The 23,189-nt window shown below is 36.6% G+C and overlaps 2 protein-coding genes across 62 annotated transcripts in view; both read right to left on the bottom strand.

Moving 5' to 3' along the window:
* The window catches only part of git2b (G protein-coupled receptor kinase interacting ArfGAP 2b), a 33,485-nt gene extending 33,161 nt beyond the window's left edge, over positions 1 to 324 (bottom strand). For 10 of the 12 annotated variants that reach the window (XR_012385943.1, XR_012385944.1, XR_012385945.1 and 7 more), the window contains exon 1: positions 157 to 324. Coding sequence is in view for 2 of the 12 variants with exons in the window: in NM_001080188.2 (NP_001073657.2) it covers positions 157 to 208 (52 nt within the window). In the remaining 10 variants the exon portion in view is untranslated. The remainder of the gene's footprint in view (positions 1 to 156) is intronic. The other 2 variants (NM_001080188.2, NM_001362634.1) reach the window with 1 other exon arrangement.
* Positions 325 to 6,535: 6,211 nt separating this feature from the next.
* gramd1ba (GRAM domain containing 1Ba) overlaps positions 6,536 to 23,189 on the bottom strand; it is a 168,753-nt gene continuing 152,099 nt past the window's right edge. For 41 of the 50 annotated variants that reach the window (XM_068224027.2, XM_073915157.1, XM_073915159.1 and 38 more), the window contains 8 exons: positions 22,209 to 22,327; positions 21,942 to 22,084; positions 19,819 to 19,922; positions 18,025 to 18,219; positions 17,699 to 17,789; positions 16,217 to 16,324; positions 13,650 to 13,770; positions 6,536 to 9,931 (listed from right to left, as the gene is read on the bottom strand). In XM_068224027.2, coding sequence (XP_068080128.1) covers positions 9,842 to 9,931; positions 13,650 to 13,770; positions 16,217 to 16,324; positions 17,699 to 17,789; positions 18,025 to 18,219; positions 19,819 to 19,922; positions 21,942 to 22,084; positions 22,209 to 22,327 — 971 coding nt within the window. In that variant the 3' untranslated portion in view covers positions 6,536 to 9,841. The remainder of the gene's footprint in view (positions 9,932 to 13,649; positions 13,771 to 16,216; positions 16,325 to 17,698; positions 17,790 to 18,024; positions 18,220 to 19,818; positions 19,923 to 21,941; positions 22,085 to 22,208; positions 22,328 to 23,189) is intronic. The other 9 variants (XR_012386541.1, XR_012386542.1, XR_012386543.1 and 6 more) reach the window with 1 other exon arrangement.

Below are 23,189 nucleotides of genomic sequence, written 5' to 3'. Positions count from 1 at the left end.
CACAAATCTCCGTGTAAATACAGTGTTTTCGTGATAATAACGCGAGAATAAACCCAGGTAAATAGAGTTCATAAGCATCACTCTGAATAAAAGCCAGCTGGACCTCATCAGCTCTGTGTGTTTGCGTTTGTTTGCTGATTGTTTTGTTAGTCTTACCGGGCGCGCTGCAGTCTGCGCAGATCTCTCGGTTACGCGCTCTGATGGACATCGTGCAGCTGCGTTAAACGATCATCAAAAACATTAATGTGATTAACGCATTAATGAGCGAGAGATACAGATGTTGGGAGGACGTGTTTCCCTTGTTCCTCCTTTTTTTCTGACGCCTTTTTTGACTTCCTGGAAGAGGAGGAGATCGCAGTCAGGGGCGGGTTTTCTTCAGCACGACACACCGCGCTACTGCAGGCGAGCGACGCGAAGCGAACGCGTTTGTTAACAGCTGACCAATAGCGGGCTGAATATTAGCGTCGCGCAGTGTTAGCGTTTTCTTAAAGGGGCAGTTTACCCTAAATTCGATGTTAATCTACTCACCCTCAGGCCCTTCCTAAACTAAACGACTTTCTTGTATCAGGGGAGTATTAATGAAGATTATTTGAGCAGAAATTGAGTTAAAGAAATAAATATAAAGTAAAATGACAACACCAGTCGTGGGTGACACTATCGCCTCACAGCAAGAAGGTTGTTGGTTCGATTTCTGTGTGGAGTTTATATGTTCTCCCGTGTTGGCGTGGGTTTTATCCAGGTGCTACGGTTTCCCCCAAAGACATGTTGTATAGGTGAATTGAATAAACTATGTGAAGTTTATTTATAAACTAATTTTGAGAGGATCCCGTGCTTATGATTGCTTGCGGCTGGTCCTGCATTATTCAATTTATGATTCACCCATCAGACAAGTCCCATATAACAGCCATCTTCGTTTTCAAGAATCCCCTCTTCCACTCCTACTCCTAAATAAAGGTACGAGAGCTGTCACTGGGGTGGTACCTTTTCAAAAGGTACACATTTATACTTAAACATTATTCATCAAACCAGAGACTTTTATACATTCCAAAGTCAAGGCTGAAATGCAGGGGTGACCGGGCTTTCGCAGTAGCTGGTCCTACTTTGTGGAACGCTCTGCCCCTCTGTATTAGGTCTATATCATCGCTGTCTGTTTTTAAATCTAGGTTGAAAACTTACCTTTTTGATTTGCCATTTTATTAGTAAGAATTGTTTGTTTTTAGCTATAATAACTATTAGTGAGATTTGGTTGTTTTTACCTAAATTAACTATTTGTGAGAATTGTTTGTTTTAGCTATAATTTTATACCTGTTCTTTGTGATTTATTGTTCAGCACATTGGTCAACCTTTGGTTGTGTTTAATAGTGCTATATAAATAAAATTGACATTGACATTGACATCGACTTAAGGGTCCATATAGGTACCTCAAAAGTATACATTAGTACCTAAAAATTTAAGAGGAACACTTTTGTACTTTTTTGGTACTATTATGTACCCTTGTGGTTTTTTATGGACCTTTAAGGTACAGATTTGTAACTTTTGAAAAGGTACCACCCCAGTGACAGCTCACCTACCTTTATTTCTGAGAGTGTAGCAGTATTATATTTTCAAAGATACTATGAAGCATGCTGGGATGTGTTTTTATTATTATTATTTTGAGTGATTTTTGTTTGTTGTGCTGCTTACTAATTAATACAGGACTGATACAGTTGTTAAACCTTAAATGATTGGCACAATGTCACTTTAATAAACTGTTTAAAATTAATATTTGCACATAAGATATGGGGGAAAATAAAAAAAAATATTTTTTTTGGGGGGGGGGGGGGGCATCCTTTTATTCCAATAATGGCCTCATATCTAGGCATAACAATTTCATTTTTACAAAATGCTTTGTTTTACACATAGTTTCATCATCTGTTTTCATCAATAAGCAACCGCTCTTTGTTCTGCTCAACACTTATGTGGGTCATCTCCTGAGTCTCGGAGGAATTATACTCAGAAAAGATGAGATTAATTGGAGCATTTAAGATAAAGAGCCCTAGAGATGTCCAAACAGAGCATGTCTATAAATGAGCAATTACTGCGGTTTAGCTTTTACTTCGGAATTCCTCTTCTAGATCGTAAATTGCATGTTAATATATACAGTTAGAATTATTACTAGAGGTTAGAATTATTAGCCCCCCCTTTGAACTTTCTTTTCTTTTTAAAATATTTCCTAAATGATGTTTAACAGAGCAAGGACATTTTCACAGTATGTCTGATAATATTTTTTCTTCTGTGAAAGTCTTATTTGTTTAATTTCAGCTACAATAAATAGAAGTGTATTTTTTAACACTATTTTAAGGTCAATATTATTAGCCCCTTTAAGCTATATTTTTTTTGATAGTCTACAGAACAAACCATCATTATACTGTAACTAATGACCCTAACCTGCCCAGTTAACCTAGTTAAGCCTTTAAATGTCACTTTAAGCTGTATAGAAGTGTCTTGAAGAACATCTAGTCTAATATGATTTACTGTCATCATGGCAAAGATAAAATAAATCAGTTATTAGAAATGAGTTATTAAAACTATTATGATTAGAAATGTGTTGAAAAAATCTGCTCTCTGTTAAGCAGAAATTGGGGAAAAATAAACAGGGGGCTAATGATTCAGGGGGGCTAATAATTCTGACTTCAACTTGTAACTCAATGCAGGGACAATCATATGGTCATAAATCCAACCATTGTGTTAAAAAATGTCATTTAAATTTAATTGAAAAAAAAAAAAAAAAACTTTACGTTTGACTCAATGTTAAAGTCCAATTGAAATATTTACATTGCTAACTCACATTTGGAGTGGTGCTCCTTCTGGCGTCCAGAGCAACTGCATATTAATACCCTCTCTACTGTTAGTTAGCGTTTCAGAGAATGATGCACAAAAGATAGCCCCGCCCCTACTCAATATTCCATTTCAGTTAGAAGTACATCAACATACCAAACATAAGGGCCAGTTCACACTGTTGCTGACTTTAAGTTATGGCAACCCAGTATTTTGTTGAAGGTATTAATTAAAATAGAGTAAGGCAGTTCCACTTACTGGTATGACATCTCAAATGCACATTTAATTCAGGTAAATGTGAAAACTTTGACATTGGTCTTATTGTTAAAGGGGACCTATTGGGGTTTAAACCGTTTTGCGGCAGCAGGTGCCAAGTAAGCCAGTGGCAACAATAGCCCCTTTCACACATACAGACCTTTCCAGAAAATTACCAGCAATTTTCCAGAAACGTGTCTATGTGTGAACAGACCCTTTTTGAAAATACCGGTTCCGGCTATTTTCTGGCAAAAGAAGTCCACAATGAGCCTGGGTTGAAATAGGTCTCCTTTAAAGGCTATTATGTAGAGTAATGCTAATCAATTGTACTTGCAGTATCTGCTAACAGCGACAAGAGGACAATAAACACTAATTCAAGCATTCAAATAATGAAACAACAAAATTATTTTCTTCTCCCACACTATAATGTATGATTATTATCAATTATGATGAAGGTAATAACACGAGCCAGACAATTTAAATATCTTTTGAATACTTTTATTCATTCCGCCTATTTCTTAACAACACAAATGTAGTTATATAGATATTTTTTGTTTTCTGAAAGTTTCTCATGGATCCCACAGAGCGGCCAGCGCATGTAGGATGTGCACTGTACACAACATATACATACATTGCAGTATACTCGTGTGTGTGTGTGTGTGTGTGTGTGTGTGTGTGTGTTTATATATATACTTTTTATAAAGAAATTTTAAATAGTTTAATAAAAAACCTTTGCAATTACATTACATATTTCCAAAATAAAAATAACCCGGTTTGTGTTTTGCTCTTGTTATTGACATGACATATGAACTTCCCATCCGTCTGCACCATAACAGTCACGGCCAATGAAAATCAACCCTCCTGTTTGAAGAACTCTTCTGAAAATAACACTTTAAAAACCAGCAGATCATGACCAAATGAAGGATCAGCTAGTAAATACATTCTCACAGACGGTTCATGTGGAGCACTTACACACTCTACTTGAACACACATTGCACATTTAATACTGCATATCAGTTTAATGACTATGAAGATGAAGAGTCCTGGATTTGTGTTTAGGAACGCAATCGTGACTCAATCCGTACAGTAAGTGACTCGCTTGTATATAAACAGAGCACGTTTTTGTCATCTAACATTTCCCGGTTCCCCCTTTTGGACTGTTGCTTAAGCACAAGAACAAAAAAATGATCATCCAAGATCCAGATTGAACAGACTTGTAGTGATCACAATAGACCATATTTCATTCATCATTCACATGTTGGTTTGATGCCAGATGCTGAAACTGAATTTAAAGTAATGTACGTTGATTCCAGAATCAACATCAATAAGAAACTAACACTGAGTTGAAAATTAAGTGGAAGATTCCAGAAAGCCTTCAAATTTACAAATCATAATCGTCATTAGATGGGTTTCTCTAGTCATGAGAGGGCATTTGCATGAGAAGAACCTATTTGGAAATCTGATATATGGCCGTGTGTGAACATATTTGAAGTTGTAGCTAATATATTTAACTACATATGTACATATTTGCAATTCCAATAGTTGAAAAAAAAAAAGTAAACGGACATTTGAATTTTTTTTTTTTTTTTTTATGTATGCTATATATGTACGGTGTAGAATTTAAATCAAACTACGCTAATCAACACATACATAAAACACATACAGTTGAAGTCAGAATTATTAGCACCCTTATTAGCACACTGTGGGAAATTTTTTTCTTCTTTTTTAAATATTTCCCAAATGATGTTAAACAGATTCAGGAAATTTTCACAGTATGTCTGATAATATTTTTTCTTCTGGAGAAAGTCTTATTTGTTTTATTTCGACTAGAATAAAAGCAGCTATTTTATTTTTTTATATACCATTTTAAGTTCAAAATTATCAGCCCCTTTAAGCAATTTTTTTGATTGTCCACAGAACAAACCATTGTTATACAATAACTTGCCTAATTCCCCTAACCTGCCTAGTTAACCTAATTAAGCCTTTAAATGTCACTTTAAGCTGCATAGAAGTGTCTTGAAAAATATCTAGTCAAATATTATTTACTGTCATCATGGCAAAGATTAAATAAATCAGTTATTAGAAATGAGTTATTAAAACTATTATGTTTAGAAAAGTGTTGAAAAAATATGCTCTCTGTTAAGCAGAAATTAGGGGGGAAAATACACAGTGGGCTAATAATTCAGAAGGGCTAATAATTTTAACTTTAACTGAGTACATTAAGACCTTTTTAGGATCTTTTTAATGGACAAAGTCAATGCAAATTTGCAATCGAAGGCGAATTACGAATGAGGTGAAATAAGTGTCGCATTTGCCGCAAACTCACTGTGTTAACCAATTAGAGAAGAGAAAACTGCGTCCAAGCTGATGTCATGAGGTAAAAACTCTGGTTTTGGTGGCCACTCGATCACACTGTTACTCAAGTTTCTGTAAATCTTCACCCTGGCCCTTTTGTTTGAGAAAGTTTCAGTTTCAATTAGCTGATACTGCATTTTTGTGTTGACGAATCATTAAATTACATAAAAAAAAACTGTTCTGAAAATACTGTGTTCATGTCCTAAGACCTTTTAAGACCTGCGGAAACCCTAATTTTGCATATATGACATATAGTTTATATTTGTGAAATCCAAACATGAACTTACATTCATTTACTCATTCATTCATTTTCCTTCGGCTTAGTCTCTATTTCACAGATTGCCAGGTCGGAATGAACCGCCAACTATTCCAGCATATGCTTTACACAGCGAATGTTCTTCCAGCCACAACCTAGTACTGGAAAACACCCATACACACTCATTTACACCCACTCATACACTTTACAATTTCGTTCATCCAATTGGGTAGGCTAAATTGTCTGTAGTGTATGAGTGTGTGTGGATGTTTCCCAGAGATGGGTTGCGGCTGGAAGGGCATCCGCTGCGTAAAAACGTGATGGATAAGTTGGCAGTTCATTTCGCTGTGGCGACTCCGGATTAATAAAGTGACTAAGCCGACAAGAAAATGAATGAATGAATGAATGAATGAATGTAGCTCTGTGGTCCTGCGAGACACATTTCATTCGTCCGTATGTTCACACATGTAGCGGAATGAGAATAATGCTTGTGTTGATTTGTAATTTGCCATATATCAGATTTCTCAGCCTGATCTCATGAGGAAACGTAACTATTTTACGTTTTGTCAGTTTGGTGGCTAATTCGTTTGAGTTTGTACGAGTGAACTGAAAATGTACGATTTAAAAAAGGAGGTGTGGCACCAAACCCCACCCCTAAATCCAACCTCCATTGGGGGATGAGCAAATTGTACTAAATTGTACAAATGAGATATTATAAATTCATATGAATCAGCCACTAAATAAAAAGTTATGAATTGGTGTGAGATATATATATATATATATATATATATATATATATAAATATATATAAAACACAACATTGCATCTGGCATCTCAAGATGTTACAGCTAATTTGACCTTTTTCATGAGGCTGAACATTTATTACGCCGACAAATATTCTGATCACTTTTTCTTTGTAAATTCAAGCATAACCTGGATTGTTCACAGTCTAAACACACAAACAAACAAACAAACAAACATAAACAACTGCTGATCTCATAACAATCAATTCCACGTTCGACTCTTTCTTAAATAACATGAGCCGTGTGCATTTCTCACCTGTCCAGCAGCTGGTTTCAGCATCAAAACACAAAGACAACATACAACATGGAAAACAAAAAAAGTGAACGGCTTTTAAATCAAAGCTTGGCAATGTGAAGTGGTTTGCAGCCCGCAGGGTATAACTGACCCCTGAGGGAAAACAAAAACACATTCTTGTTACAATAAGTCATTCACAAATAAATAGATGCTGTTGGCTGGGGTTGACCGCTGATAGACCACAACCATTACCGCGTGAGAGGATTGGTTGACCACAGGCTTGATGGACGCATCCCAATTTCCATACTATTAGCGTTAGCAGAGCGCTGGTGTATTTTTGTGGGAAGTTAGCATCACCAAGTTTTCTTAACAAAAACCCAGTGAATTTTCTATAGGCTTTTTGATTATGACAGATGATAAGATTGCTAATGTGATTTAAATAAATAAATAAACAACTTACATGAAGCATAAAAGCAGCAGCCTAAAGTAAAGAGCTAAAGATTGGCCATAAACAAACTACACACAGTTCTGTGTAGTACAATTTAGCCACTTATTAGTAACTACCCAAAAAAAATAAAGATTTTAATATTCATTCATTCATATGCCTTCGGCTTAGTCTCTTATTTATCAGGGGTCACCACAGTGGAATGAACCGCCAACTATTCCAGCATATGTTTTACACAGCGGATGCTCTTCCAGCCGCAACCCAGTACCGGGAAACACCCATACACACTCACATTTACACAAACACTCATACACTTCCGTCAATTTAGTTTACTCAATTCCCCTATAGTGCATGTCTTTGGACTGTGGGTGAAACCAGAGCACCCGGAGGAAACCCACGAATACACTGGGAGAACATTCAAACTCCACACAGAAATGCCTACTGACCCCGCTGGGACTAGAACCAGCAACCTTCTTGCTGTGAGGCAACAGTGCTAACCACTGAGCCACCGCCGGCTTTAATATAGTTACGATAAATATATTAATATGTTAAGCTTGTGTTAAGCACAAAAAATATGTCTGGCTTAGACTAAACACCCATTTTAAAAAGGCCACAGATTTTGAGATGATGAAACTCGCTCTATAAGAATAAATTAGCACACTATTAGTTGAGTCAATGTTGCTGTGTTAAGCTGAGAGCACCACAGCATTTCAGAGAAATCAACTTTTTTAGGGCCAGGACACACCAAGCCAATGGTTGGCCATTAGGCTTCATCTGTCCAGCTAGTTTTGTTAAGTTTAGCTAGTTTTGTTGTTTGTAGTTAAAGCTAGCTGGCTACGATAGGACTATCCTGGTAAAATACAGGATATATAAATGCATTAAGGCTGATTTATACTTCTGTGTCTTTGCAAATGATTTAGCACTGGGAGTGTGAGGTATTTCCCTTGTACAGTCAAACCGATCTGCTTCTACTTTGTTTTAAATTTAACAAATTACTTTGACTTCTTCATAATCACAGATAATTTAGAAACTTGTTTGAGTTTATTACGTCTGAGAGATGACTGCAAATTCACTACACATCTATACTGATACATTCACACTACAAGCGACTCACAGCAGCAAAGCGACAAGCAGAGAACAGAGTGAGCTACTTCCCGCGTCCTCCGTCTACACAAGCGACAACGACCATTGGGGACCAGGTGGGCGTGGGGAGCGACGCAACAAAGTTGAGAATCATTCAGCTTTATGCAAATGTACGGCGGCTTTGAGCGACAGCCATTTGGAGCACCAGTGGAGCTCACGTGATCCTCTCTCTGCTCATTTAGAGGCTTGTTGTATTCGTGCTGTATAGATGCAGCCCTGCGTTTGCAGCAGATCGCCACCCAGAGCGATCGGCAGCTACCAAGTCACTGCTAGTCTTAATGAGGCATAAAACGTTGCACGTCAGTTATATGCAAATTGACGTATGATGTAATCTGGCAACATTTAGCGACTTTTCTGACAGAGCTTAGCGCCTTTTCATTGAAATTAGTTGGCATCACTGGTGTTTACAAGTGTCGAGTCTCATGAAGGAGCTCCGGATGGAAACTTTTGTTTTGTGTTTACAGCATGATTAAAGTTGTTGCACGTCCGCTGGTTCCTGCCTCAGAATGAGCAAGTTTTAGCTACCTGTACATTAAGGTAGCGTTCAGAAAAAACTAACACCTGAGAAAAAACTCAACACAGAGGAACACCTACTCCCAGCTAGGTTTTGGAAGTGTTATTGCAGAGCAACACAAACAGCATGCAGAAGTATATATGCACAACTATGTGCAAAACATGCACTGTGGGTCACGCCGATGACTTGACGCAGAAATATAAACCAGGCTTTAGCATGCTCTGAAAGGCTGCGTGCTCAAAATGGAGTATTCATGTCTTAAACTATAGTTTATAAGTATGTACTTATTTATTTGCATAGTAGTATGGAAACTAGAATGCGGCCAAGCTGCTCAGTAGACGCTTCTACCATCACACTTCAGTAACTCTGGCTCTTTTACCACTCCGAATCAACCAATCAGAGGAAGTACTTCCTCCGAAGAGCGGAGGATAAACCAGTTGCATATAGTTTGATGCACCATGGCGCAAGCTATCAAGGATCTAGCCTCGATTCTCCATGGAAGCCTGTTACAAATTAACTCTGGCAACAAATATAGCTCTACATAGAAATCATATAGTTAATATCATTCAATTTCACTTTTTTATAAATAAATATGTATATGTCCACGTAACACTTGTTGATAGCGACTTCATCTTTTCTTTATGTGGTCCCAGACTCCAAAAGGTTTAAAAAAACAAAACAAAAAAAGGGATGCTTAGGAGTTCCAACATCCTCTCGAGTTTTCCAAGTGTTTAAACCAGAGAGTCTGTGTCCGTTTTGCAGAGACAGTTCAATAGTTTTGGTTTGTTGTTGTTGTTTGTTTAGCCCTGGGTGAAAAGACGAGATTTTCACAATTGCGGGACTCAGATTGCGTTCCTTCGCTTTTCGGCTCTCTCATCGCACTGATTATTCTGGAGGATCCAGAAAGTGAGGACGTTCAGTGTGTGACGTCAGAACCGTTGACTTACCGAGCCCCGTCTGCCCGGCTCAGCTCATCTGAACGTGTACATGTAGATTTGCTGACCCGGGATTCTGTTCGTCAGTGATAGTGACTTCTTCTTTCTTCACTGTCTGAATCATAGTCTCTCAACCCGATACCTTTCTGCAGCTTCATTAGAGACTCCCTCATCTGCAAACACACAGACACATCTTTAAAATGCTGTAGGGATTGCGGATCTGAAAGGTTTAATTCTCACACATATGACTTGCTTGGTTTGGGACTTGTGGAGATACACATCGATGGATTTACTCTTCAGTGTTTGGACTTTGAGCAGTGAAAATCAAACCACACAGAACTCTGAAAACTCTGAAAACTGAACTTCCAATTTCAGTTTCAATTTACTAGAGCTTCTATGTTAAGCTGCTTTAACACAATCTACATCAGAGATGCCCAAAGTAGGGCCCGCGGGCCGAAGTTGGCCCATGGTGATCTTTAATTTGGCCCACCATTCCATCTGAAAAGAGAGGAAGATTGATAGGGAGGTGAATAAGGCAAACGTTTTTGACAAAGATTGTCGTTTCAAATTTAACGTAACCTTTTGTTTCTTCGTTTTAGTGCTGAGCTACAAAAAAGCCAACTGAAATTAAATGATTCAATTAAATACTGTAAATGAATCAGACTTAAAATGTAAAAACTGTCTCTTGACAGATGCACAAAACATCTGCGAGCAAGCAAAAGTAAGCTCGACTAGTGTAGTGTATTCTAGTGTAGATGTAGTAGTAGTAGTAGTAGTAATAGTAGTAGTAGTAGTAGTAGTAGCAGTCGTCAGTGGTGTAATAGTATCAAAAGTAGTACATGTTGTCAATGTGATAAAAATGAAACTGCAGTAGTAATAGTAGCAGTCATTGTAGTAGTAGTAGTGATTGAAGTAGTAGTTGTGGTTGTTGCAGTAGTAGTTGTAGTATTTGTAGTAATAGACATCAGTGGTGTAATAGCATCAGAGTTAGTAGATGTAGATGTAGTAGTAGTAGTAGCAGTAGCAGTAGTAGTAGCAGTCGTCAGTGGTGTAGTAGTATCAAAAGTAGTACATGTTGTCAATGTGATAAAAATGATACTGCAGTAGTAATAGTAGCAGTCATTGTAGTAGTAGTAGTGATTGAAGTAGTAGATGTTGTTGTTGTAGTAGTTGTAGTAGTATCTGTAATAGTAGACCTCATTTGTTGTAGTAGCATTAGAATTAGTAGATGTAGTAGTAGTAGTAGTTAAAGTAGTAGTTGTAGTAGTAGCAGCAGCAGTAGTAGTAGTAGCAGTCGTCAGTGGTGTAGTAGTAACAAAAGTAGTACATGTTGTCAATGTGATAAAAATGATACTGCAGTAGTAATAGTAGCAGTCATTGTAGTAGTAGTGATTGAAGTAGTAGATGTTGTTGTTGTAGTAGTTGTAGTAGTATCTGTAATAGTAGACCTCATTTGTATTAGTAGCATTAGAATTAGTAGATGTAGTAGTAGTAGTAGTAGCAGCAGCAGTAGTAGCAGTCGTCAGTGGTGTAGTAGTATCCAAAGTAGTACATGTTGTCAATGTGATAAAAATGATACTGCAGTAGTAATAGTAGCAGTCATTGTAGTAGTAGTAGTAGTAGTAGTAGTGATTAAAGTAGTAGTTGTGGTTGTTGCAGTAGTAGTTGTAGTATCTGTGGTAATAGACGTCATTGGTGTAATAGCATCAGAGTTAGTAGATGTAGTAGTAGTAGTAGTTAAAGTAGTAGTAGTAGTAGTAGCAGTAGTAGTAGCAGTCGTAAGTGGTGTAGTAGTATCAAAAGTAGTACATGTTGTCAATGTGATAAAAATGATACGGCAGTAGTAATAGTAGCAGTCATTGTAGTAGTAGTAGTGATTGAAGTAGTAGATGTGGTTGTTGTAGTAGTAGTTGTAGTAGTATCTGTAATAGTAGACCTCATTGGTGTAGCAGCATCAGAATTAGTAGATGTAGTAGTAGTAGAAGTAGTAATAGTAGTAGTAGTAGTAGTAGTAGTAGTAGTAGTCAGTGGTGTAGTAGTATCAAAAGTAGTACATGTTGTCAATGTAGATGTTGTAGTAGCAGTCTGTTGCTATAATAGTATCAGTGGTAGTAGTGGTAGATGTTGTTGTAGTAGTATCAGTTGTAGTAGATGTAGCAGCATCAGTAGAAGTAGTCATTGAAGTATTATCAGTAGTAGTAGACATCTGTAGTAGTCGTCATTGTGCACATCTGCCAGTATCTGACTGTATTGTTGTTTGTTTTTGTTGTTGTTTTGATTTCTTTGTATGTAATTTCATTTTGTGTACTCCTTGCATACTCTTAAAAATTGACACTGCATTAGCCAATATAGTTAAAGCAATATTAGAAAGTTATTTTTAAATATTACAGAATAAATTAGAAAATTACCCATGGCAAAGTTAATATGTACGGTTTATTATATATTCGGCCCACAGCCCTCAATCAAGATTGCTTTTGGCTCTTTGGGAAAAAGTTTGAGCACCGCTGATTTACATTGTCAAAGCACTATAGAAATAAAGATGAAAATAACTTTTTGTAATGTCTTGCGTCCTTTCGCTAGTTTTAGTTGCTCAAACTATGCCATTTCAACAAGATGTGATGTAAATTAAAGATCATTTATTACACCATTCTGTGCATTTTCTTTGAAAGTGGAATGCTGTTTTTGCCAGAAGAGGGCAGTATAGCTCATGTCTCTCTCATGCATGTCAGCAAAAACAAACTGAACTGCTTGTGTTTACAAAAAAAGCCCTGTGGAGTGACTTTGTAACATTGCAGAATTTTTTATGTATAAGCAAGTTTCATTGAGTGCTCAGCATAATTAAGTACACCCCATTTTAAAAATGAATATTTTGATCTATTTCTCAGTGAATATAGCCAATGTATTTTGGTGCATTTAAACAAAACAGATTTATTAAACAGATATATTTATGAAAATAATATTTTAGTCACCTGAAATATTTAGAAATTAAATTAAATTCAAGCAAAATATTGCAAAGAAACAATTACAATATACAAAATTTCAACAAAATTGTTACATTTTTTTTGCTTCTCTTTTCTCTTTATTAAATTTGTAATTAATATTTTCTATAACATTTAAATTTGTACTAGTTTTTGGAGCGTTATCGTAAGTTATTTTACTCCAGATCTGGCTTCAGTACTGACTAATCTAACGTGCAGTTGAAGTCAGAATTATTAGCCCCCCTGAATTATTCACCACCCTGTTTATTTTTTCCCCCAATTTATGTTTAACAGAGAGCAAATATTTGTTTTGCCGGCTCCACCGGCATGATATATATGATCTTAATATTATTTTGCAGTGTGTGCTGTGGCGCGGTTTTCATATACGCACGTTTAAGATTTGAGGTAATAACATCGCCATGACGGTCAAAGAAATCAAAACATTCTTTTCACCCTAACGCAATTTAATCGGACACTAAAGGCTAATGAACTTAAATCTTATATTTGCTTTTTGCAGCCTAGGGCTATACTTCTCACCGTGTATCTTTTCTAAAACATACAGTAAAGTGTAAAAACATGTTTATTACTAAGAAAACTAAAACAAAATAATATTTTAATTGAACACATCACATAAGGTAAACATACAGAACCGTCTATCTAGTACTGTGAAAAGGCGAAGCTGAAAATCAATGGTTAAAGCACCACCCAGCGGTCAAAAGCTGCTAGCGCACCAACTACCGCCGCCGCTGCAGTATGAACAGCGGCAAAGGGAACAAATTAAAGTAGTGACATCTGTATGCTGAGCACTTTATGTTTAGAATCCATTTTGGGTGAACTAACCTCTAAAACACAATATACATGTCATTAACTTAGTGTTTTATGTAACATGTTTTATAGCTGTCGTTGGTCTTACCTCATCTAATAACAGCACAGATGACTTGATTATTTCCCTCCATTTTTCCAGCTCGCTTTCATGGTAACGCTGCTGAGATTCCAAAAGCTGAGCCCATTCAATCTGTGTTTGTGGAAGTTTACTGCAAAACGCACACACAATGAGAGAAAAACACTTCTTACATGATAATCATTTAGGTTCATACAGCAAGTATATATATACAATATACAACAGTTCTGTCTGGTTCTTTAATCTGATTGGCTGATAGCTGTGCAATATTTTGCCAGTAACATCACACAAAGGCCTCTTCACCCTTAACCTCTGTGTATTACTCCACCAACATACAGCCAGCAACAAGCATAGAGATGCTACAGTTTGACAAATGTTATTGCTGTTAGACAACAAAATGTACTTTTAGGGCTTTTTTAGTCAAGAATGTAGTTGTTAGATTGCAACTTTGCAGTTTATTAGAATAATGCCGATTATAAATATTTATAACTTCTGAGAGAGCTTGATGGTGGCCATTAGCCTGCCATACTGTAGTAGATCAAAGATGGTTGACGTCGTCTATCCACAAGATGGCGCCAGGACCGCATAAAAAGTTCTTGCTTAGATTAAAACTGTTGTGTGTTTTCTTGAGCGCAAAACTGAAAAACGGAAGCATCGTGATTTTTAAGGTGGACCGTATAGAGTCAATAACAAGCTATGAATAAGAGGCTGGATTCAGCCTCATCCCTCCTTATCGCAAACTCAACAGCAGTCTGGTAGTGATTGCTTTGCTTTTTTTGAGGTTAATTATTGTGATATTGTAACGGTCGCTTAATGTTTGATATGCATTGTGTATACATGTCATGTTCCCTTTATAAGAGGACTTCTTCTCTGGTTGTTTTACCTTTGACATGTAAGCACGCATGTATGGGAGCTCAGTTCAGTTCAGCGAGCTCAGAGAAAAAATGTGATGGTCACTATATCGCTGTATCATTCTTTTATTTCAATGATGTAACATTTCATTTTGCGACAGAGGTTTGAATGTCTTTTTCTTTTCTTTTTGCCAACTCATTGTCGTTGACTGACTTGTGTGTAGTTGACAGCACATGGGAGAAACACATGAAGGCCAATAGGAAGAGCAAAACAGTTTGTGTCTCTTTTTTTGTCCCTTAAAGTCTTCGGGTAAACGCTGGGACACCTGGCACCGGTCACAATACCGACGGCAACAGAGAAATACTGTAGACTGTAATAGACTGTAGGGAGATATCTCTGTAGGCGGATGGCATTTCATGTCACCTTCAGCCTTATAATCTTAAAATGTGAACAAAATCAGCTGTTTTGTCATCACTTTAGACCAGAGGTGGCCAACCCTGGTCCTGGAGAGCCACCTTCCTGCAGATTTCAGTTGCAACCCATATCAAACACACCTGCCTGTAATTATCACGTGGCGTTCCGGTCCTAATTAATTGGTTCAGGTGTGTTTAATATGGGTAGCAACTGAAATCTGCAGGAAGGTGGCTCTCCAGGAACAGGGTTGGCCACCCCTGCTTTAAACATTACGCTATAGCGAATTATTCAAACACTAGCTCTAAAGTGACGTTGGTGAATTTGTAACGGCTTATACTGTTTTGACATCAGCTGCTGATGTGAATGAATAGTGGAAGAAAGTAGTTCCTAATAAAAAAGGGTTTTAGACTCTCCGTGTTTTAACTACTTTTTTATATACAAGATTTTGCCGTCTAACTGTTGTATAATCTCAATATCACACTCGTAGCACTCCTCCCACCAGTGCCAATTTACAGCCATATCGCACTGCTACTCATGTGATATTGCTCATACATATATACACAGTTGAAGAAACAATTATTAGCCCCCCTGAATTAATAGCCCCCCTGTTTTTTTCCCCTAATTTCTGTTTAACGAAGAAAAGATTTTATCAATACATTTCTAATAAATGATTTATTTTATCTTTGCCACAATGACAGTAAATAATATTTGACTAGATATTTTTCAAGACACTTCTATACAACTTAAAGTGACATTTAAAGGCATAACTAGGTTAATTGGGTTAACTAGGGAGGTTAGGGTAATTAGACAAGTTATTGTATAATCATGGTTTGTTCTGGAGACTACCGGAAGAAAAATTTGCTTAAAGGGGCTAATAATTTTAACCTTAAAATGGTTTTTAAAAAATAAAACCGCTTTTATTCTAGCCAAAATAAAGCAAATAAGACCTTCTCCAGAAGAAAAAAATATTATCAGACATACTACAAAGGGGGCTAATAATTATATATATATATATATATATATATATATATATATATATATATATATATATATATATATATATATATATATATATATATATATATATATATATATATAGTTGTATATATAGTTGTATATATAGTAGTATATATATATATATATATTTTTAACACCATTATAAGATCAAATGTATTAGCCCCTTAAAGCTATATATTTTTTCTTGATAGTCGACCGAACAAACCATCATTCGTACAATATTTTTTTTTTTACATTTTAAAATTTCTATCCTCACATTTATTTTCATAAAAATAACAAAAAATAACAGTAGTTACCTTTCATGAGACCTGAGACCCTGCCAGGAGGCCAAACTCTGAGCCGTGTATTCCAGCATCCATAACTTATAAAACAGCATCAAGTTCAAAAAGACCAGCAGCACCAGACTGAGGAACAGAAGAAGAAGAACATCTCAGATCATGAGCTCCTCTATATCAGTGGTATCAAATAGAGCAGTGCACACACTGCACTGATGAAAACATTCAATACCTTACACAAATCCTGCAGGATGCAATGAAAACAGAAGAGAGAAAAGACATGAAGGCAAAGAGCAACACATTGTAATGAATTCCTGCTGACCAACAGTAGCTATGTTTCCATTCAAAGATGCAAATTAGATTTATACATCGAATGTTGCATAAAATGTTTGTAAATAAGGCAGCTTTTCTATATAGCATAGATGGAACATGAAGAAAGAACATTATGTAGAAATGCTGAAGCAACATCTCAATAGATCATTCAGGAGATTAAAACTTGGCCACAAATGGGTCTTCCAGACATACCATGACCCTAAGCATACTGCCTAATTAGCTAAAATGTGCTTTAAGGACAACAGAGTGAATGTTTTGGAGTGGCCATCACAAAGCCCTGAGCTCAATCCTATAGAAAATGTGTGGGCAGAGTTGAAAAAGCTTGTGCGAGCAAGACAAATCTGACTCATTTACACCAACTCTGTGAGGAGGAATGGGTCAAAATTCCTTCAAACTATTGTGAGAAGCTTGTGGAAAGATACCCAAAACATTTAACCAAAGATATACAGTTTAAAAGCAAAGCCAAGAAAATACCAAGGAAATGTTTGTAAACTTTTTAATGTCTAAAAATTAATAAAGGGCGAGGCAGTGGCGCAGTAGGTAGTGCTGTCGCCTCACAGCAAGAAGGTCGCTGGGTTGCTGGTTCGAACCTCGGCTCAGTTGGCGTTTCTGTGTGGAGTTTGCATGTTCTCCGGTACAGGTGAATTGGGTAGGCTAAATTGTCCGAAGTGTATGAGTGTGAATGTGTGTGTGGATGTTTCCCAGAGATGGGCCGGAAGGGCATCCTCTGTGTAAAAACTTGCTGGATAAGTTGGCGGTTCATTCCGTTGTGGCGACCCCGGATTAATAAAGGGACTAAGCCGACAAGAAAATGAATGAATGAATGAAATTAATTTAAAAAAAATTATCCAAAATTATCCAAAATTATCTCATTATTCTGGTATTTAGCAAATATAAATAATTTAGGTAATGCTAATGGACCTAACGGGTCAACTGTACATGATACAAATGATCTACATTTAAACAGCTATGTAATAAAATTATTTTGATTAGTTTTGTTGTTATGTTTGTATGTGTATCACATATACATTATAAATATATAAAATACACACACAAATATTACCTTAAAACAAACTTTTATTTTGGATGTGATTACTTACTAAATAATATTTGCCAAGCACTACTAATAATAACTACTTAATAGGAGTGATTGGGATTATAAATACGCACACAGAGCTGATGATGAGCAGGAGTTTGGAAACGCTGTAGAGAGCCAGGCCTTCAGACGCGTGGTCTGGCATGTGTCTGGTCTGTGTGGATCCTGCAACAGCATGAACATTATAAACACAGACAAAACACTTTCTAGAATATCAATCACATTAGGAATAATCTGAAATGTGCTCTGGATCTAATCCTAAAAGTTTCTTAAATTACAATAAACATCAAGACAAGGAAAAACATGAGCATTTCACACGTTGCTGGTTTTAAATACTCCCTGCATCATATAATGGTGTATGTTTTATATAATGTGTAAGATCAGTTGTCCATCAGCGTACCTGCCACATGTTTGATGCGCTGGATGACGCTCTTCTCATCCTCAGGTGTGGTGACTGGGCTGAGGGCCTCGTCCATGTGCTGCGGCCTCATGTGCGTCAGGGGCCGCTTCCTCCGCCTCACTGTAGCTGTGCGTAATGCTTTGGATTTGGGAGATTGTTCAGATAGCACCAGCTGTACCTTATTCAGCTCCAGCTCTACGCACACACAGAAACCAACATACAAACTCTTTATCTGGTTTCAGCACTGATTCATTCATTTTCTTTTTGGCTTAAACCCTTTATTAATCTGGGGTCGCCACAGCGGAATGAACCGCCAACTTATCTAGCACGTTTTACGCAGATTCCAGCTGCAACCCATCTCTGGGAAAGATCCATACACACTTATTTACACACATACACTACGGACAATTTAGCCTAACCAATTCCCCTTTAGCGCATGTCTTTGGACTGTGGGGGAAACCGGAGCACTCGGAGGAAACCGGAGCAAATGCAGGGAGAACATGCAAAATCCACACAGAAATGCCAACTGACCCAGCCGAGACTCGAACCAACAACCTTCTTGCTGTGAGGCAACAGCACTACCTATTGTGTCACTGCGTTGCCTGCTTTCAGCAGTTTATTATAATTTTTTAATGACTTTCGCTATCATTTTTATACATGCTTTTATCTTTTATTGTGTACAGGATATTCTGAAATGAATATTTAAGGTCTAAAATTTATATATGAATTTAATTTCTTTTTTGGCTGCCTTTAATCGACTTGGTTTAGCTGCTCAGATTAAAAATAATGCATGTTGATTGAACCTAATTAGGGTTAAGTCTAAGTGTTCCCTGATGATTACAAGATTTGACATCACTTTTTCTGTTTGGATAAATTACTGCCTGTTTGGATTTTTTATTTATTTTTTTGTCATATTTGATCCTTGATACAGAGCAAAGCAAAACTCTTATTTGTTTTATTTCGGCTAGAATAAAAGCAGTTTTATTATGTTTAGAAATGTGTTGAAAAAAATCTGATCTCCGTTAAACATAAATTGGGGGAAAAAATAAACAAAGGGGCTAATAGTTCTGATTTCAATTGTATATATACAGTTCAACAGTATATACAGTTGAAGTCAGAATTATTAGCCCCCCTGAATTATTGGACCGCTTGTTTATTTTTTCCCCAGTTTCTGTTTAACGGAGAGAAGATTTTTTTCAACACATTTCTAAACAAAAATTTTTATAACTAATCTCTAATAATGGATTTATTTTATCTTTGCCATGATGACAGTAAATAATATTTTACTAGACATTTTTCAAGAAACTTCTATACAGCTTAAAGTAACATTTAAAGGCTTTACTAGGTTAATTAGGTTAACTAGGCAGGTTAGGGTAATTAGGCAAGTTATTGTATAACGATGGTTTGTTCTGTAGACTATCCAAAAAATATATTGCTTAAAGAGGCTAATAATATTGACCTTAAAATGGTGTTTAAAAAATTAAAAACTACTTTTATTCTAGCCAAAACAATACAAATAAGACTTTTTTCAGAAGACAAAATATTATCAGACATACTGTGAAAATTTCCTTGCTCTGTCAAACATCATTTGGAAAATATTTAAAAAAGAAGAAAAAAATCGAAGGGGGCTAATAATTCTGACTTCAACTGGGTATATATATATAAAAAAAATATGCTATACAAGTTGGCGAATCATTATGTGGTGGTGGCAACCCCTGATTAATAAAGAGACTAAGCCAAAAAGAAAATGAATAAATGAAACTATATCCATGTAATTGATCTGCCAAAACTTACCTAAATACCTAAAATATTCATCCAGACCACTCCAGAAGTTTCTCTCAATGAAGCCCTTGACTAATCCCCATGGCTGCTTCCTGTAGCGCAGTTCAGCTGACACTCTTTAGGTTCATTTCAAGAAAAAAGGGCATTTTGTTACTTGTACAGGCAATAAAAGATTATCTCATAAAAATAGGTTTTAAAGGGGAGCTAATATGCCCCTTTTTACAAGATGTAAAATAAGTCTCTGATGTCCCTAGAGTGCGTGTTTGGGGTTTAGCTCAAAATACTCTACTGCCCCTTATAGGCTTTGATCCTAATCGTGCCATTTTGGTGACTGTCTCTTTAAATTAAAATAATATTGTGCTCCCAGACCTCTTATCAAAAGATACCTGTGTCAGCATAGTGGTAGATTCGAAAAATAAAAAAAGCCAACATCCTATGCTAATGACGAAGAGATCATCACTAGTGGGCGGGGCTTTCCCTCTCTAATGACACAAAGGGAGAATGTCAATTAAAGTGTTTCTGCAAACTGTTTTTATCACAACTAAAAACTCAACTATTTAGTTTCCACTTCCCTTCCTAATCCGCAATTGCCTCTCTGGTTCTACCGTTAACTGTATTACAAAATAAAAAAAATAAAAAAAAATTACTTATGTTTTGCTTCTTACACTTTACATAGCAGAAACTTGCCTACAGCACTTATTCATTGTTGCTCTTGTAGTTGTGTAAATTGCTTCCTTGTCCTTATTTGTAAGTTCCTTTTTTATAAAAGCGTCTGCTAAATGACTAAATATAAATGTAAGTGTGACTACAAAAAACACAATTAATAAATACCATTTGAAGCTGGTTATGTTGACTGTTGCCACACAACTGTGTTTAAACCAAGCATCAACCTCCCTCTCTCCCTCGTGTAGCTAATACAAAAGTAACTGAAACTGCAATTCATCGAAATTCTGGTAGTCCTGGCCTCATAATAGAGCATATTTCTATTGAGCCCACTGTTAAAATGGCCAACTTTGCAGGAAAAAAAGGTGCTTACAGCACATGGATGTACCTGGTACAAAGAACCATTTTGGTGTATATAGCTAATATTACCCTTCATGACAACTGTGAGGGGGTTATTTTTTTAAAACTCATCCGTTTTGTTTATATTACGTTTTATTAAGTCTGCATAATTAAGGGCGTGGTTACTTGAGTGACAGTTAGGTCTCGCTGGTCGCCATTACTTCACCCCAGCTAATTCCGGCTGATTGGCCGCTGAACTTGGCATATATATCATATGTTTGTGTTGTTTTATGTGGCTTTACACAGTCAGTTCCCCTTTTGGAATTATTTCTTACAATTATCAGATGATTTGGCATGCTGTGTGCACTTAATTGTGCTCACAAACCGTTCACAAGGCCTCCGTTTCCCAGGTGAGTGAAATTATATACCATCTCTTATATACCATTTCTTATATACTTATATACCATATATATATAAATGTATGTTTTATTTATGATAATTTATCATTGATATTTTTCTTTAGACCTGTAATGCACTCCACAATCTGAAACATTGATTAGCTGTAGGTAAACTGAATGCGTTGTCATACAGTGTTGTGCCTGGATTTCATCAATAGCCTTGCATTTACTAACACAAACTACATTTTAAGTGTTGGGTAGTAATTTGCGTTTTCCTCCTGTAGAAAAATGTCTTAAGAACAATGTTTAGTAGCTCAATGTATTACAGTGTATTTGTTTTTTAAAGACTAAACACTTAATTTATATAGTATACAACCAAGCACATGTGATCAGTACACAAACGAGTCGCAGGAAATAAAGTATTTATCGTTTCTACCAACGAAAAGCCTGTCTAAGCAAAATGCTAGCAGGCGTCTGTAGCTCCGCTCACGCTTCGCCTCTTTACCCTTATTCAGTTACCCCCAGTTGGTGCAATGATGCACTAACAAATTGCAGCCGTTTGGCCACGCCCACTTTTAGATTAATTTGCGCTCTTCAGAAACCTATGGGTGACGTCAAGGATACTACGTACATATGTTTTACAGTCTATGGTTTAAACCCCTTATAAAATTGATTTTTGCATAATAGGTCCCCTTTAATGATGTTTACCAGATTAAAACAGAGTCCAGGCTTTACCTCAGGCGGCACTTGTTCCTTGCGACTCTAGTGAGCATGTAGCGGTTGAGTGTGTAAAAATAGTCATGATAGGGGACATCGTGAGCAATGACCTCAGCGTCAATGATGTAGCACTCGCTCACTTGACTGGCCTTGTGCAAAGTCTGAAAAAAAAAAAAACGCTCAAGTAAGTACAGCTTTTCATAGGATTGTGATAAAGACAAAAACTGCTCTTAACACATGTCCTGTATGCTCTGTTAGCTCATCGATCTCTTCTTTTGAGTTCACCTGCGTCTCTGTCACTGTGGCCGTCTTTGGGGCCAGTGGGTTGGAGAGGGAGATGGTGTACATGATCTCTCTGGTCTGATTACCGGTGTCCTCTTTCCTCCATGGGTGATAGACCACATCTGCACAGACAGACATGAATATGGTACATTAAATAATAGCTGAACTGATATAGAGCAACAAATATAATGTATATAATGTATAATGTATAGAATGATAGAACAATAGAAAATACAATGGAACGACAAAATAATGGAACAAATGGATGGATGGATAAATGGAAGCAGGGATGGACGGATGGATGGATGGAACAGCTAATTAGAATGATTGATAGATAGATAAAATGAAAGAACAATTAATAGAATGAAAAAACAATTGATGGATGGATGGATGGATGGATGGATGGATGGATGGATGGATGGATGGATGGATGGATGGATGGATGGATGGATGGATGGACAGATGGATGAATGGAACATATAACAGAACATTAGATAGAGTGATGGATGGATGGATGGATGAAACAAATAAATAGAACGACAGGTAGAACGAATTATGGATGGAAAATATGTAGAGTAAAAGATGGATGGATGGATAAATAGAATGATGGATAGAATGATGGATGGATGGAACATAAGTAGAATGATAGATAGAGTGAAAGATGGATGGATGGATAAATGGAACAGATAAATAGAATGATATAAAGACTGATGGATGGATGGAACATAAGTAGAATGATAGATGGAATGAAAGATGGATCGATGGATAGAACAGATAAATAGAATGATAGATAGAATGATGGATGGATGGATGGATGGATAGACAGAAAGATAGATGGATGGATGGATGGATGGATGGATGGATGGATGGATGGATGGATGGATGGATGGATGGATGGATGGATAGATAGATAGATAGATAGATAGATAGATAGATAGATAGATAGATAGATAGATAGATAGATAGATAGATAGATAGATAGAT

The sequence above is a fragment of the Danio rerio genome, chromosome 10 (genome assembly GCF_049306965.1).
Source record: "Danio rerio strain Tuebingen ecotype United States chromosome 10, GRCz12tu, whole genome shotgun sequence".
In the NCBI taxonomy this organism is placed as follows: domain Eukaryota; kingdom Metazoa; phylum Chordata; class Actinopteri; order Cypriniformes; family Danionidae; genus Danio; species Danio rerio.
This window is presented reverse-complemented; position numbering and strand designations above follow the sequence as displayed.